Here is an 18,227-nt window from a genome sequence, read left to right on the forward strand (position 1 = left end):
TTTTTCCAGTTCAGGCACAACTGTGTATTCTACACTAGAAGTCTGGTATATCAGAGGCCAAATGAGAAGGAAAGCACTGAAGCATGGACAGCACAGTCAGGCACTGTGACTGGAAACTGCCAGAGAGACAAACTGGGAAATAGCTGGACAAAAAGCATAAGGCAGGGACATGAACTGAGAAATGCAGGGATGATTGACAGGATTCACACACTGCAGTATAAATAGGAATAGCCTGAATTCAAGGATACACTGACAACAAAAATGATGACTCAGACCACTGAATAACAACACAAAACTTTTCTGGAAGAGAAAATCAGGCACACTACCATAGATGACACCATATTTCTGGAGGACTGGGACTCTTTTTTTAATCTATTGAACTGTAGGAATAAAAATCTCATTCATTATACTTTTCTGAATGGGTCATAACAGGCAATGAATCAAATCCCTTGCTGTTTTTCATTCCTTTAACTGTTATGAATGAGTGGGTTTAGATACCCAGTTAGAAAGACAGAACTTGTTTTGCATCAGCTAACTGCCTGTAGAGAAAAAATAGGCAGAGGACTAGGTATTTTTTCTACTACAAGTCACCTAAAACAAAACAAACTGGAAAAAAAAACAAAACAACCCATTACACATTTATCACATAAAGATATTAAGGCAATTTCAAAAGGAGAAATTTTCTACCATCATCAACCTCTACACACAACTCCATGCAAACACAGTTTATGAAGAAAGTGGTACAAGTCTGCACAAAGGCAGAACTGAGAAGGAATAAAAGCTCTACAGGCATACATATATTGATATGGCATCCCCTTTTTCCATTAAAGACTAAATTAGCAAAGCATTAAAGAAGTCTTAAAGGCTCTACCACACATTGCATCAGAAATGCCAAAGAACACCAATGACAGACATAAAGGGAAGCAGGGTAAGTTCTGTTAGCAGGTGCAATTTTAGACATGACTGCAGGATCAGTAGTCAATAGCAGAAGGAATAGTTTACAGTAGCATTAGTAGCAGCAGTAGTACCAGTAGCACAGTATTAATAACTAGTTTTAATCTGAGTCAGATCAGCAGCTGCCATGATGGGTGGGTTTCAATTTGAATTACCCCATGGCAACCAAGCTACTCTACTGCACTCAGATTTAGCAACGTAATATCTGCAGAGTACATGGGTTGTGGCACTTGCTCATATCTACTTAAATCAAGGTGCAGGCTGCTATTTGTTCCTCAGCAGCCTTCAGGTGACTTCTTAGGTATAACTGTAGTCATTCTAATCAACAAAAAAAGCACTTGCAACGCCATAATATGCACTTGCAGACATTAGGCAGAGAGCTTAGCTAGAGACCCTGCAGTATCGCTCTTCAGGGTAAAAGCTTCAACACTGAAAGATAGAAATTATGAATAACTTTTAAACTAAAAAATTGAATACAAAATGGTAAAAAACCTACACAAAATAACACACTTCATTAATAAAAAAACTTACTGCATTCAGTTTAGCAACCATTTATTGGGAATTGAATTTCCTTAGGAAGATCAATTCAAAACAACTGAATATTTTATTGGAGCTCAAGCCTCTAAACAGGAATTACTTGGATTGTAAACCAGATGCATTTTCTTAAGAAAATTCACCACTGAAAAGTAAAAGTGTACCTAACACTACTAGCAAAAATAGACATGAGTTCATATGATATCTCAGCATATAATGGTGTATGGTCAATGGATGGGAGGATAATTGCACTGCCTAATTTTACACACTTAAGGTTTAGCAGTCCAGCCTCCAAAATTCACGTATATTTCTATCCAATCTAAACAGGCTCCCACAAAGGACAATCACAAAAACAATCATATCAGCACAGACTGTCATTCCTTATGCTGATTTCCAAAATACTTTTAATTGCCTTTAATGCACGTCAACTTCTGATTACTCACTATAGAGGCTCTAAACCATCCACGCAGATGTCCAGATTCCTTAAAGTGATGTTACACCAAATTCACTGAAGTCCTGTACAGATTTTTCTTTCCATCAAGAGAGACATTTATTTGACCTATCAGCTATTTTACAAGTGGTCTGCTTGAAGCCTGGGTAGAAACTCCTTCTGTCTTCATTGCCATAAGCATGGGTCATGAACAGAAAGCAGTGCTACGAGGTCTACTATGTGAGCTGCTGTTAGGTGAAAAATTAACAGAATTAATAATGATTGACCCTCAGCAACATGTAGAGCTAAAAATCAACAGTAATGGCAGCTCAGGTATCTTCTATAGCTATACTGTTTAATCTACTGCAATATATTGGAGGCCTAAGTTTTGATCAAGGGAATATACTTTGAATATATATGTTGGATGATGTAAATATCTTTTTCTCACCCTTGGTAAAAATAAGAATACTGTTACATGAATGATTCTTACAAGAAATCATAAAATATAGCATTTTCACTACAGAGAACAAAGATTTCTTCTTCTGTCATGAATGTCAAGCATTTCTGAGTCATTACAAGAACAAAGAAGATGCTGTAGAAAAGCCTATACCATCTTCCCCCTCGGTCCCTCTTGATCCTTTCAGACACACCTTTCATTCCCTTTTGGGTGTTTTTTAAGAGGGCATTGTTGTGACTGGAATAATAAAGTGTTTCAGGAAGAGCACTTGAATGCAAACAGCCATTCTTCAGCTGAAAAGGAGGCAGCTGGTACCCTGCAACTATGCAGCAAAGAATGCATGAACATTAACTTAAATTATTCCATCATTTTGGGTAACATAAAACATACTGCTTTAAAGCAAACTGTCCCTGTAATCTTTTCCTTATTTCAACCTGAAAATACACTACCTGAATCACTTCTGCTTAGTCTTACTGTTTACATTCTCATCGTATGTGTACTTATGAAGGCTTGAGATAGAACATTTCCTTGCAGACAAGCAGAACAACTGGTTTTTATACATAAAAGTATACTAAAAGCATATCTCAAAATTTTTCTAAAAGCTTTGTTATATCTGGACCTCTGATTAAAACTGGTCTTGTACTTTGGGGAATAATTTCAATGACAATAAGCTTCTTTAATTTTTCCAGTATGTTCCTTCTTTGCTTGGGAAATTTTTTTTCTTCTGCACAACAGAGATATGGGGATGAAGGCAGAAACGTGACTATATTTAGATAATTGTTTGTATAAGATACTGTTTATGGTTACAGAATCATGACAAAGGGATTTTTTGATTAATGAAGTTCCTCAATTAAAAATAATTTAATGTGCTGGATTAGCAGGATGTTGGGAAAAGACTGAAACAGTTACCTGGCAATTGATCAAGGAGCCTTGTCTCACAGAACAATACTAGCATAAAAATAGCTCATAAATCTGAAAAGCTGATTACCAAAACTGTTGTGGTAGCTTTATTTTTCAGAAGAATATTGAATTAATGAGGAATAATACAAAGGGGGAGTTTAATTATTCTGAATAGAAAAATTTTCTACCCTGGCCTCTCAGGATGAGCGTGATTATGTAGGTCACATATCTAAAATGACTTTTATGCATATTTCATTAAAAGCCACATCTTTTCATGAAGGATAGGAAGCAATAAGCCCTCTTCAGACAGTACTCTCTCTACGGTGCCTTAAAAGAAAGCTATTTCCTTTGTGGTTATGGAGCTGTTCAGATGAGCCATCAATAAACACAAAACCAGGCATATTTCATTTTCAGGTTGTTGCTTTCACACAACAATAAATTGTTTTCTTTCCCACTCTCCCCAAACCCTCACAATCATTTTGAGTGTACAGTAATTAGACACTGACCAGGATTCTTAGTCTGCTTGTACCTCTGAAGGGTTACTATCAAACTGATGAGAATTCTACATAAGCATTTTCAATGAAGTCTTGATTCTGAGTCAATTTGTAAGAATTTTCTATGAAATTTTACACATACAAATGAAATTAAACAATCAATAATGAAATTATTTAGCAAATATATTGATTTTTTTTCAGTTGACAGCCACTTTGCTGTTTTCAGACTGGAAACATGTTTACATCCCATTTTAGTGTTTTATGCTTCAATTTTTAACTGGGTTTCAGAATTTTTTTCAATGTAATAAAACATTTCTCACTAGATTTCTCACACATGTCAATGCTTTTAGTTCTTTAATCACCATTGTCACCTTTTCTTAGCTGTAAGACTGAGATTTCATGTACTGCACATACTTAGGAGAAAGGCGAAAATGTATGATCCATTAAGAATCAGAAAGACTAATTACAACTTAAATGATAATTTTTCGCCTAGTCTTGAAAAGCTAATAAGCACAGTGGAGCATAGGTTGATAAGATATTGTCATACACAATGCCAAATCCTGGATGTCAGATCAGTGACTGAATGTGGATAAAGTTCTAGTTTATCCAATACATTTTACTGGTGAACTGAACCATGTCTTCAGAACTGAAGGTCTGTGGATTAACTTGCACACTACTACATCCACTTAGAGTCCTAACTAATTGCTTGCAATGAGGTTTAGCAGAAATAACTTCCCAAGTAGTCCTTAACTCCTGTTTTTATATATACCTACATATAAGGAACAATAATGATAAAACTGTGCTGTTGTTAAATTATGAAGCCACAGTTTCTATCACCTCTTGGTATATCTTGGCTGTGGTACTTCTGAGTCTGAAATGTTTGATGGAGCTTTGGATTTATGCCTCCAAACTTCAATTATCAAAATAAATTCCATTATGATTTTCACAGCTGAACAATTTCAGTCTTCAATGAACACTATAGAAAAGGTAGCTGGAGTTGTTAACCAGAAATCAGGAAAGAAAGGCATCATGCAAGAGAGATGGTTTATCTAAACAAAAACACTATTTCAGCACTGCCTGAAACAGCACAGATCACAGTATATTACGTGATTCTTTCTCTTGACAAGAGAATTGTCATCAGTCCCTCTACTGCTGTTGAGACTGCAAACAAAGCCTTCTCTTGAAGCTTTTTACCCCATTCTTCCCTCAGTGTTCTAACCCTCCTCAGCACCTTCTTAAATGCCACTGTGCTCTAGTTATATTATGGTTCCAGCTCCCTTCTGGCCAAACTGTGCCAGCAATCCATTGCCTGATGAACTGGTGGCATTCTGAACTATCTTCTCAATAGACAACACACACACAGGTGCTTTGCTTGGTGTGAAGTTTCCAACCTGCACCAACCTAAGGGGAAAAGCTTCCCAATTCCCAGAGAGACTAACACCCCAAAGAAACTTGAAGCTGACAAAAAACTCAGACACATACTAAATCCAAAGGAGGCAGGGTGGAAGCTGTAATCTTAGTGTCGGACAGAATTCAAGACAGAAAGTGCATAGGATTTGTACACACTCCATCTTGTGTGCAGAAACTTACTGCACCCAGCAGTGTTATTCTGATGTCCCACACTACCAAATCATGTCCACTCAGAGAAAACCTTCCTTTATTTCCTCCTTACATCAATGTCATTTATAGCCCTCTTCATACAGGCTCATGCTAAATGACTGAAACCGTGGGAGCCCCCCGTGGGTTCCCAAGCAGGAGGAGTCATCTTCCAAAGGACCCCTGGCTTCCTCCAACAAGAATGTACAGGGCAAGGATAGACAGGGTCTACACTTGGGTCTAGTACAACCACATGACATTAAATTCTGTTCTCCTGACCCATTCTTCCCCACAGGAATTCATAGGCCTTAGCAGATCCCATACTAGCCCAATACTTTAGTGATTCATACACAAAGCAGTTGGATCAGGTAAGAAATATGAACCTCTTCAGAGTTGCAAGTGATTCATGAGCTAATGCCCTGGGGCTATTAAATTTCTACAAGAGAGTGAAAAATTATATGGATCTTGACATGTTTGTTAACACAAAAACCCTAATGCTATATGCTTACACTTATGGATACCTTCTGTGCTTTCCATTTTTCCTTGTGATTTTTCTTTTTGCTTAGTTTTCATGTGCTGTTGACATTTCAAGTATTTAATCTGGCACGGAATTAACTCCTAGTCTGTACAAGACCATATGTCACACTTAGAGAGTAGAGCAAATACAAACAAGGAGCTTTCATCTAATCTCTATTTTAATTTGCAATGATCTAGACCACTGTAATATGAAGGAATACCATACCAACACCAACATATAAAATCAGCAAAATACTCCAGAGAGCACACCTGCCACACAACTAAATTGTGCCTGACCTCACCCACATATAAATTGTGACTGGGCACAATGTGGGTAGCTTATCACAGGGCTCATAGGAAATCAACATTTTTCCAACAATTATGCCTCTGAAACTTATAGAAGAAGTAAAATGATACCCAGGATCTGTGCACTCCACCATTTTTAACTGGCAACAACAGCTGGACTTAATCTCAATGTTTCCAGTATTTGCTTGATAGCTCCTGGTCTGAGCCTAGTAGAGAAACCAGAAGACAAAACTGCACTAGCTTTTATAAACACAATTAAAAATAGAGAGATAAAATCACTGAGTTTGGCATCACAGGAAAAAAGTGAGAATTGAGTAAACTTTGCATTGTCCAAGTAGACATGGGTAAATTCCAGCTAGCTGTACTCATTCTTTGCTACACCTAACTGAGGTTTAGCTCACACATATTTCCTGATGCTACTTTGTGATACCAAGGGAGCAGGTGTGCATTCTTCAAGAGCTCTTCTCAAACAGCTTCTGAGAAGAGAAGGCAGTCTTCCTTCAACTCTGACTGTGACTCAGATGTTGAGATATAAAAGGGACAACATCACAAATATTTTCCAGTATAAGGGACACTTCATCATCTCAGCAATTAAACTACATTTTAAGATCACTGTACCTTACGCAAGGAAAAAAAAACCAACACTGTAACGACCATATCCTAAGGGGTTGCTTTCTTCTGCCTGAAAGTTAAGTGGCATTAAAGATTTCTAAAGCTCTGTGTTACAGAACAGAAACAGCTTTCTTAGCCATGTATGCATGTTATATATGTCATTTACACTGACTGACAGTGACTTAAAGGTCAGCATCCAAGCAAACCAAGACTCTTGGGAACGGCATATTGCAAATTAACGACGAGTAAATCTCAAAAGGTTCCTCAATTTCAAGTCAGCTCCCCCTCTGTAAGTATGGAATGCCATATCTTTAAAAAGAAGTACGTCTATGACACAGGGTTGCATCACAAGTCGTGTCTGATTGAGATTGATTATAAACATTGCAAATATGATCACATGGGAATTTTTTTGCATTTTCAGTTTTAATTAGTTGAAACTCAAACTTTATAACATAACTCAAAATCAGACAAATTCAGTAAAACATGTTTTTACATGTGCTTCTGGTTGGGGCTTTTTAGCTTAAGTAGGTAATCAAAAATGAAAAAAAAAATAGATAATTTTTTTTTGATTTGTTTCAGTTTCTGTTTTGCTTTGTCACTCAATATTGTTTTTTGTTTCAGTCCTTTCCCTCTTTTTTACCTCTGTTCACAGCCCATCCCGTTCTGTTACCTTCATTTCCCTTCTACTGCTATATGTACATAAAAAATATCTGCACTGCATAAACATTGTCTAGGATATGACTCCAAACTTTTGTTAAAAATCTGTAACTGATGAGGCCAGAAAATCCCAAGAGTAATCAAAAAGATTTCCTTCTACTTCATACCCTCTCAGTTACCAAAACCCACCATTTTTCCTCACGAATAATGAAAACTGTTTACAAAATCCAGGAATACTATTTCAGTTAGTCTTCCCTCTGTGTACATAAGATCTATACATATAAAAATAAATTAATATAAACAGTTTCATATGCAACTATTCAACCAACCCACCTGAAGACTACAGCTGAAGTTCTGAAATACAAATAGTAGAATTTTATGCAAGTACTTCTAATATCTTCCTCTACTAGCCTGGAGAGCTGTGCCATCTTTACAAGTCTTTCTTGTGTTATGCAAAGCTTCTTGAGAAAGCACCTACTGTTTGTATCTGGTTCTGTTTTTTATTAATGCCTTTGATCCTGCTTCGATCCTGTTTCAGTCAGTCTCACAGAATGGGAAACCAAAGTTGCATTAAAATCCTTAGCATGTTTCTAAAAGCCATCATTTAATATTTAGGAAAAAGTGAGACTATTAAAAATCTTTTAGCAAGATTTCTATAGAGCTTTGATTGAAAAAGTTAGTTTTTAATTCTTAGATTATCAATATCAATATAATTAATAGAATTAATATGCTAAATCTAGTTAGGCAACACATTTTCTCAATTTAAAATGAATAATAAAATCAAGATCCTCTAGTTCTGTGTCTTTGAATAATCAAAATATGCAGAATGCCTTTAATGTCATTTAGATGAAGGCAACTAACTGGGAAATTACATTTTAGAACATAGCTAACCACATTCCTACAGAATCTAACAAGAAATGTCAGTAACAATAGCCTCATGCCAGCCAAGAGAGCCTGCTCTTTCAAAGGTAATTGTACTCCTCTATCTAACATATACTCAATAATGTTTGAGTATGAGTGGTAGTTAAAAGTCTATAAGATAATACCATTTAGTACTATTCTAATATATATTGTCACAGACCCATATAGTTTACAGACAGGTATTGATCAATCTCAAAACTGATATTTTTTTCTAAGAATTTGTACTGAGAAACTGGATTATTTAACAAGAAATCATCAAACCTATATCATCGACTCCAACTGAAGAGACATAATAAAAGATTAGGAATACTCATTCAAAATGTGCTTGGCCTTGTTCAAGGACTTCTCAATATCAAATGCATGAGAGATTCCTTTGGCCCATGACTGGTTGAGAAGTAAGGATATGCTGATCACCTTGCTAGCAAACAGAACAGTAAAATGTAAGATCTCTCTGCAAGCAGTGCTCATATAGGTCTCTCCTCTCTACCACCACTAATACTTTTCCCCCAAAATCTAATATTAAAATAATCTCCTTGACACATCTATCTCTCTCTTAAATTTGGATTAAATTAGCCAACATTTCATTTCAAAAAAATAAGGGGAAGATGAAGGACAGAGCAAAGTGTTTGCTTTTTTTCTCCTGCAGGAAACAGGATCAAAAACCCCAAACACTCTCTAACACAGTTCATGCCTTGCCAGTCTGTTACTATTCAAACAGTCCTCCAAAAAGCATCACATTTTTTTTCTTCTTCCAGACAATTATTTTCAAGTATTTAATGTTCTTTTGAACTTAAGCCTCATACCTTAGCAAAGAAATCCAACATCTTGGCAGGAAGGAAAAAACATCCTCTCAAGTTAATGATGTAGGGATTTGATTAAGAGGTCTCAGTCTCTGTTAGAAGTTTGTCTGGAGCCACTGTGTGCCTTCTCTGTGATTTCTAGTATCCAGTTATTTAATTAAACTGATAGATGCCCATAGAAAATATTTTATTAAGGTAGTAAGGGCTTCAGTAACTTTCCAAATAGCTAATTCACATAGAGAATTTAGAAGTCATTAAAAATTGATAAGCTGTTATCATTCTCTTCCTGGTTCACCTTGAAGATCTGCCCAGTCAGAAATTTTCCGTCTTTTTCATACTATGCTTAACTGCATTAAAGTATGAAACTCTACACACAAAAACTGACTACAGTAATTTGGACAGTTTTGACCATTTCTACAAAGCAAACAGAATTTCCACTGCAATGGATGTCCATGCAAACTATCCAGTAGGGGCCTAGACAGTGCCAACAACTTCTAACTCTATTGCAGAGTGACAGCTATAAAGGAATCAAACTGAAAGCTTATACAGAGGTCCAAACTGTTGGCTTTATGGCTGAATGAATTATCAAAACTAATGTTCATAGCCAGTCTGTAAAAAAACTTTAAAGATTTCCTAGACTAGAGGTAATTATTTTTCTTTCTTCATCTCGTTCTTTCAATGGTACATAATTATTCTGAGCTGTGGTTTTATATGAACATTTATTTTGTAACAAGATCAAAAATGAGAAAGCAAATATTGGCCTTTAAATGTAAACCAAAGAAACATAGATTATTATGTGAATAAAGCTTTTCTCTCTCTCCAGCCCTCTTTAATCAGTTGAGAAATTAATACACTTGAACAAAGACAGGAACACTGATTTATGCATTGTGCTCCCTAAATCCTGTAAAATATATTATAACGGTTTGTTCTTGACTTTTACAGAAGATCCACCTGACTCATATTCCATATTAACTGCAAAAAACAATTAGTTGGGAAATGAACTCATTATGTCCTATATTACAGGAATTAATTTTTTTAAGGACGGGTGTAGAAGGGGAGCCACCATAACATGAAACACAGTATGGAAACACAACGTGGTTCCTTTATGGTTTGACTGGAAACCCCTCTGAAGGTTATGCACATCCCTATATCTCCATATAAAACACATTTCATCTGAATTGTAATAAATGCAACCACTTCACAGTGATGGAAATACAGACAGGCAACATTCTTATTAACTTCACTGACTGATGTTCCTACCAACTTTATCTATGATTATAACTGTGCATATAAATCTCTTCAGATCAGGAGCTTACACTGCTTCAGAGAGAACTTGAATTGTAATGAATGATTTTTTCATTAAATCAGTGAGCAAAAAGAGCATGTTCCTTTATTGGCAATTATCTGTAACTTAGTAGATAAAAAATATCTACTCATTGGGAAATTTTTACAGTTTTCTGAACAAGTTTAAGTTGTAAGGTTTCTTGTGAGATAAGCAGGACTTGGTACAAACCAGCAATTAGCACTCATAAATTAATGGTAGTCTGTGTGATTGATTTTTTTTGGGTCACAATACAACGATCTTTTTATGTTAGATGACTCCAATATTTCACTAACCTTTCTTAAGTAAATGGAAGATAGTGAGATACTGATTTCTCATCATATCTACACAAATGCCATCAGCAGGCCTTAAAGTTCGCTTTAGACAAACACACAAACAGAAGAAATGTTTCTTGAACAACTAAAAAGGAATATTTAAAACATTCAGCAATAGTCAAAGGCTATAGCATTTTTCACACAGAAAATTTCACCTTGAGAGCTTTGGGTAAAATTCAGCATTGCTGAACAATTCAGACAGCATTTTAGATTTTTGTCTTTAGTATCTCATTATTCCTGTTTCTGCAAATCTGACAAGATGACAATGAGAAACACCATGTCGATTGGAAAGACCAAGGGGTTTTTTCTACCTAATATGGCAATTTGTTTTAGATAATTATCATATGCCTTCATTATTTATTTTCAGAGTTTGATAAAATGTCATTTACTCCACACCTGATCTGCTCTTATAAAACAGAACCAGCCAAATGACATGAGTATTTACATTAAATAATCACAGACAAACATTTGCTTGGTCATGCTCTTTTTTCTTTCTTTTTTTTTTTTCCTTCCTTTTTACATGACTTTTCATGGCCTATTCCCAGGGCCCAGTCCTGGTGCCACTCAGAAATGCATTTGTGGAAATGTCATATTTGTGTTTTAAGGTTTGAAGCACTGGGCTTCTGAATTGTACTCTACTGGTTTAATACATTTTCTTTCTTTCAACATGGTTGTATTCTAGGAAGAAACTTATCTAATTCCACAATTAATTTCTACCTGCTGTGAGAGTGCACCCTCAGGGTAAATATGATATTTTATATTAACACACTGAAAGCTTCCACTGTGATTGACCTTAAAGACACTCACAAATTAATTACTTTGCTCATCAATATGGCATGGCAGCTAAAAGATTTGAGCAGATACCCAGCCAGTTAACATGCATGCTGCCATCTGCTGAATTTGACAAGGGATTCGTACTACTCTCTCTGAAAGAAAAGCTGTGCTGCTTTCCAAGAAGTATGCTATCAAACTTCTCATACCCAAGTCAAATAATGACTATTCATGTTCTCTAAAAGAACTGGTAGTGTCTCATGGGGTTTTTCACCCCTGAGTTTAAAACTAAAAAGACTACCTCAGCAAATTCATTCAAACTTTGGGATTGAGTCCACTGCTTAACAGCTGAAGCTGGGTTATATTTTAAAATATCATTAGATTTAAATGAGCCCTCAAGCAGTGCAGATGTGAGAAAGGAATTTCACAATCGATGTACCTCAGTACTACTCTGATTTAAAATGCTGTCGTCTGGCTTGGGACAAAAAAAATGGTAATAATGTGTAAGCTGAAGTTCCTGTAAAACAATGGTCAGGGGCCAGCACAGAGAAGCAATTTTTTAAAATAGTTAATTATGAGAGAGTTTGACACCATTCATACAAAGACTACAGCTAGCTTCTGAAAAAAAGCAGAGGTGTTCCAAAAACATACACATTTTCAACTTGTACAGTACTGTTCCTGTAATTAAAATTAATATGAAACTGATCTACATAGCAATATATAAATTTATATATACATATAAAACTGTATAATATACATCATACTGGTCAAAAAGTCCATACTGATGGGAAATGCAGCACCTATACTTTCTCAGATATGCTGAGGAATAAGACAGGTGGCTGGCTCCAAGTCCTGCTCACAGCAGGAGAGACAAGGCAGTTGTGCAGATCACCACCCTTCACACTGTTCCAGGATAATTCAGGCTGGAGGAGACCTCAGGAGGTCTCCAGCCCAAACTGCTGCTCAAAGAAGGGTCAGCTGTGAAGTCAGACTTCAAAGTTACTCAAAGTTTTATTCAATCTGGTCTAGGAAACCTCCTCGAATGCAGATGGTATGGCCTTGCTGGGCAACCTGCTCCACTGCTTGGCTGAATAGTGAAAAAGAGCTTCCTTATGCCTTAAAATGTGAGGTATTTATATAGTTTTTATGCTTCCTGAATATTAAATATTGTAGGTATTATTCACTTTTTAGACACACTGGTTATAAACAATGGGTTGTTTTATAAAAGATAAAATTACTGGAATGGAAACCACAGAGTGAGGGGGAAACATGACATTTTGCTCCAAAGCACAGCTTTATTACAATTATTTTTTATTGATTATTTAATACAGTTATTCACTCTAAAATTTAAAAATGGGTTGATATCTTACAGAAAATTGAATAAAATCTTTATAAACTTTCTTCTCTAAAGAAGAGATCCTATGTTTACTTTGACCAAGTATCATAGTCAGAGGTATGAGTGGAACTGGAATGAATGGAATCATTGTATCTGTCCTTCTGTGGCTGCTGAGCAACAGGATAGGAGGAAAATCGAAACTACGTAAGAGCCAACTCTCAAGAATTTGGGGTAACACTGGGTAAATGGAATAGGATAAAAAAAGGGATAATATGTCCCACATGCAAGTTATAGATTCCTAAATCTGATACTGTAATGAGAAAATTGAAAACAAATGACACTGAATGTTGAGGAATGCAGGAATGCAAACCAGCTCAGAAGTAACTGAGCTGTTCAGCACAACTCTTCATTAGCTCACTGCACTGCTTGGAGACCTGGATGGAGCCACCTTCCTAAAGTAATTCTCTTCCCAACATTTACCTCCTGAAAAGCTGCCTACCTACTTCAACTGATCTCAGAGAGCACACTGAGAGGCTCCTTCCACTGCACCCACACCAGTATTCAAAATCTAATCCTAAAGAAGCACCCAGGGGATTCCAGTCAGCATCATCTTGAGAAATTACTTTTTTTTTCCAAGTTAATTATATTCTAACATCTACCAGGAATTAAAATATCAAATATGTGTCAACTTACAAAAAGCACCCTAACAGTGCCTGAGTTTCTGCCATCAGTTATAACAATCCCTTGGCTATATGGAACATAATCATGAATATTGTAATAGTACCACAAATAGCACCACACTGTAGGTTCTTTTAAAAAATGAAACTTATTTTAAAAATCAAAGCAATGAACAACTGTATTACAGAAAACACCCACCTCTTAAGCCCGTTTGTGAGAAATTCTTAATTTCCATTCTCCATTCCAGCAGAAATTTCTGCACCCAAGAAATATTCTTCATACACTGATTCTTCATTTGGGGAAAAATATCAGGTATGATGGTTAATTCAAAACCTTAAAATAAAACAGAACACAAAGTCCATCAGAATGTTTGCACCATCATTTGTAATCATGACCTAATCTTTCCCTTAATACTTAATGCACCCTTGAATGATTATGACAAAGACTGGTGCTGCAACTGAACTTTTAGTAGCAATTCTTTATTATTATTTTATTACTTCGAGATCCAGTCTGGCAAGACAAGGAGTCCCAGGAACTCAATTCAAAAGTTTTCAGATGTCACCTGCTACAAACAAAGACTGCCTTTTCACAGATGCACATGTGACATATCCTTTTTCATAACTCCCATTGTGGTATTTCCTGGGGTCCCCTGTGCCAGGAAGGAATGAATCTGACTCCATGTTCTTTGAAGGCTAATTTATTATTTTATGTACTTATATTATATTAAAGAATGCTATAATAAACTATACTCAAGAATAGAGAAAGGATACTTAAGAAGATTTAAGAAGATACTAATAAAAAACCTGTGACTCTACAGAGTCCTGACACAGCCGGATGGTGATTGGTCACCAAGTAAAAACAATTCACATGAAACCAATCAAACAACCACCTGTTAGATAAACAATCTCCAACCACATTCCAAAGCAGCAAAACATGGGAGAAGCAATCAGGTAAGTATTGTTTTCATTGTTCTCTGATGCTTCTCAGCTTCCCAGGAGAAGAAATCCTGGCAAAGGGATTTTTCCAGAAAACATGACAGTGACACCCCTCACTACTTTCCAGCTGCCAAACTCAGATTGCAGAACTTCAAACTTATTTATGTGTCATTTGGTACATACAGCAAATTTATCAGCTTTGCTTTCCGTGCACCAGAGTGAACAAGTCTGTGCCTTCCTCAACTGCCAGCAACAGATCTTGCAATGTGCTGTGAAGGAAAGCTGCTGTAACTTCACATCCCTCCCCAGCCAGACAAGCTGCACTCACAGCGTGCCTCCACACTCTGCCAACACTCTGGCCCTTGATGCCTGCAGGAAAGCTTTTGGTGTCTCTTTTCTTCTCTCTCACAATCATGTATTTCACACTGACTGCAGCAGTCAGTCTCCAAACAAAGCCCTCAAGAAGAAATGTCATTCACATAGAATTTCATAGGTTTTTAAGGATGATTAAAAGTTTGCTAGAGAGAGATCTTCACAATCAGGTATTCCCTTGCCACTTCAGGGCATATGGCAGAAATAAAAACTTCTCATGAGAACTTGAATTTTGTTTAATTTTCAGATAAACTTTAACAAACAGAATTATTTCAGGTAATAATTGCTAATGATTCTCACCAGTCTTCAGACAGTCTTTTCTGTCAAAAAAAAAATACTTGTCAGATTGCTAGAGGGTAGAAGAACAAGTCTATTACATATTTTCATTTTCTTCTGAATGGATTATAAAAATCAAGAAGAAAAGAATTGGGTCATTTTATGCTATCCTTGTGAAACATATTTTGGTACCTTTTCATATATCAAATAAATTATTAGTTTGTAACACATAAAAGTATCCAAGAAGTTCAGGAGTTCTGAAGGCTTGTGTTTTTAGGGGAACTACTGGTTTTATTTCTCAACTCTTCAATATTTTACTGATTTCAAAGACAGATATTCCAAGCAGCATCAGGAAGTGGAAAAACATACTGTATCACTGAAGCTCCTTAAAAACTTTGCATTCTATGATTAGTTTAATAGTTCATAGGCTTTGCCAACTTTATCTGTGATAAACTGAGAAAAAAAGGAGAAAAGCTAGTAAAAAAGTAAAGCTAGGAAAAATTAGAGAACTAGTCACTGAGGTGCTCTAGAAGATATTTAAACACCTTCAGTCTTGCCTTTGTGGCTTTGAATCTTTTTTTCATATGAAATTGTTTCTGCTGAAAGCACCATCCACTTTGTCCTTTGGACAACCTGAGGTTTTCAGTACATTGGTACCATTACTTTATATTAAATTCATACAAATACATGTGGCTGTCCCCTTTTACATGGTTTTAGTGCCATTTAATAGAAAACAGGGCTTTTACATACTTTCTACAGGAGGGTTAAAAAAAATAATCTCCTTTTTGTATCTTTTATATTTTCCTTGTAGAAGATAATTCAAAGGCAGCTGTATCAGAGGGGAATCTCTTTCCACTGTTGACCCTGGAATGTCAATGAAAGCTCATTCATAATTTCCTTTCCATGCCATAAGGAAACATAATTTGCAGACCTACTTTCCAAGGAAATTAAAGACTGTATCTCTGTAAAAGATTCTGCGGATGAAAAGGGGGTGTCTAAGACATCTTAGCATAAAATATACATTTTAATTCACTCAAAAAACAAAATCTAGTTATTGTAATCCTATAAGCAATTCAAAAATCTACTAAAACACTGGGAATTACAGGAAAAGTCAGCATTTTGATCTGGAAACATTATGCCAAGGATGTGCAATCTTTTCAGATAGCCTGTAAGCACAAAGCTCTGTTTGTCTTTTAGCAGTGGTCTTAGCTGCTCAAGGCAAGCGACACCAATCTTGTAGACTTGGAGACAGTTAGAAAATCATGTTCTGTTCACACTTATCCTAACACCCTCCCAAATTTGGGGTTTTGTTTCATCTGGATTTTGGTATTTTAACACTCAAGTTTTGCTTCTTTAAGGATATTTTTAGCCCACTTTTCCCTTAGTTGAGATTATATAGCACCTAAAAAAAAAAAAAAGGCACAAGTGTTGCCTTTCTGTACAGGATGCTTTAAAAGCGCACATTGAACCCCCCAGACAATCTAGTTAAGACTAAAAAATTTCCAACTGAAAAGCTACAGTAGATGTTTACCACACAAAGCTGAAAAATACATTTATAATAATCTTAACTGTGTCATAAATAAGATTACCCTGACCACAGGTCTTGAGCTTGAGTCTTCTAAGGGAAAATACTTGAACCATTAGGATGCTTCTCCCATGTTAACAGGATAGTACTTGTATTTTACACGTGGGCCATGCTCAGCACACGGCTGAGGAAGCCAAATCCCTGTAGTGTGAAACTGACCTGTGAAAGTGTCCTTAGAAACTGATCTTTGAAAGTGTCCTGAGAAACTGACCTGTGAACCTGACCTGCACAGGCGACAGCAGCCAAGCCAGAGCCCTGGCTGGCAAAACAGCGCTGTCTTGACTGCAAAGATGCTGGCTGATGTAGGGAAAAGGAAACTCCTGACTGCCCTCGGGCAGGCTTTCAAGGGTTCCCCTCAGCAAATGACCTCCACCCACCCGCCTGCACCTGCACAGGCTTCAGCCCACCTCAGCTCACAGACCAAACCAAGGAGCCACGACGGTCCTTTGCTGCCCGTGGGCCAGCTGGAAAGCATGGCTGGCTTTACCCTCACCAGAGCTCAGTCAAGCCCTGACTTAACTTTCTAGACGGAGATGCGAAAGGGATTCCCCTGAGGAAAAGCCTCTTCCCGCAGCTCCCCACATCAACCCACCCTTGCCATGATGCCAGGCGCTCCTTTCGGGACAGCGGCTCCTCCCCGCCTACAGCTGCGCTCCACAGAGGCGCGGGCCTCCGCTGGCCACTAGCGGGGGGATAACCGGGAGTGGGCTCGGCGGGGCCGCCCTCCCGGGGCACCGGGCCGCCCTCAGGGGGGCTCGGCGGGGCCGCCCCGCCTCACGGGGGCACCGCGCCCCCCAGCGGCCCGGCCACGCCTCCCCTCACGCGCGGCCGCTGCCCGGAGCCCCCGCACCGCCCGCGCCCCCCGCCCGCGCGCCCTCCCGCCGGCGCTGATGTCACATCCGCCGCCCGCGCCCGCCCGTCCAGCCGCGCCGGCTCCGCCGTCTCCCGGCCCAAAGTTTTGCGGTGGGCTGGCCGGGGGGAGGGGAGGGGCGGGGTGGGACGGGGCCGCGGAGCCGCTCCGCCAGCTCGGGCAGCGCCGTCCTCGCCCGCCCTCCCCGCGCCGAGGCTGCCCACGGAATGAGCGTCCCCGGGGCGGCTGCCGCTGCCGCCTCCACTCGGGCTCCGGCGGGCGAGCAGAGAGCGCGGCTGCCGGCGCGGTCGCTGCGGCGGGAGCGGAGTGAATGACCGAGAGGAGCGGCGCGGAGAGGCAGCCCCGGGATCAGGATGCGGGCGCCCGCCGGCATCCTCAACCTCCTGCTGCTGTCCTTGCTGGCCGGCCTCGATCCCTCCAAGGTAGGAGCCGGCCGGGCGGCAAGTTCGCAGCGGCGGAGCCTGCCCGCGCACGGAGTCCGCGGGAGCGGCCGATGCTCCGGGTGGCTCCGCGGAGAGGCGGGGGGTGTCCTTGGCTGTCCGAGCGGCCAGGAGGGAGAGGAGAGCCCCG

General features: G+C 38.6%; 1 protein-coding gene and 1 long non-coding RNA gene across 3 annotated transcripts in view; one reads left to right on the forward strand and one right to left on the reverse strand.

Annotated features, from left to right (window-relative positions):
• Nucleotides 1-17,080, reverse strand: part of LOC118689406 (uncharacterized) — a 166,026-nt gene extending 148,946 nt beyond the window's left edge. For both annotated transcript variants that reach the window (XR_004980619.2, XR_004980618.2), the window contains exon 1: nucleotides 13,817-17,080. This is a non-coding gene — a long non-coding RNA (uncharacterized LOC118689406). The remainder of the gene's footprint in view (nucleotides 1-13,816) is intronic.
• A 679-nt stretch (nucleotides 17,081-17,759) lies between these two features.
• OLFM3 (olfactomedin 3) overlaps nucleotides 17,760-18,227 on the forward strand; it is a 48,604-nt gene continuing 48,136 nt past the window's right edge. Inside the window, exon 1 of the mRNA XM_036387977.2 lies at nucleotides 17,760-18,079. Within this exon, the coding sequence (XP_036243870.1) occupies nucleotides 18,011-18,079 (69 nt within the window). The 5' untranslated portion in view covers nucleotides 17,760-18,010. The remainder of the gene's footprint in view (nucleotides 18,080-18,227) is intronic.

Source organism: Molothrus ater, chromosome 9 (genome assembly GCF_012460135.2).
Source record: "Molothrus ater isolate BHLD 08-10-18 breed brown headed cowbird chromosome 9, BPBGC_Mater_1.1, whole genome shotgun sequence".
NCBI classification, from domain to species: domain Eukaryota; kingdom Metazoa; phylum Chordata; class Aves; order Passeriformes; family Icteridae; genus Molothrus; species Molothrus ater.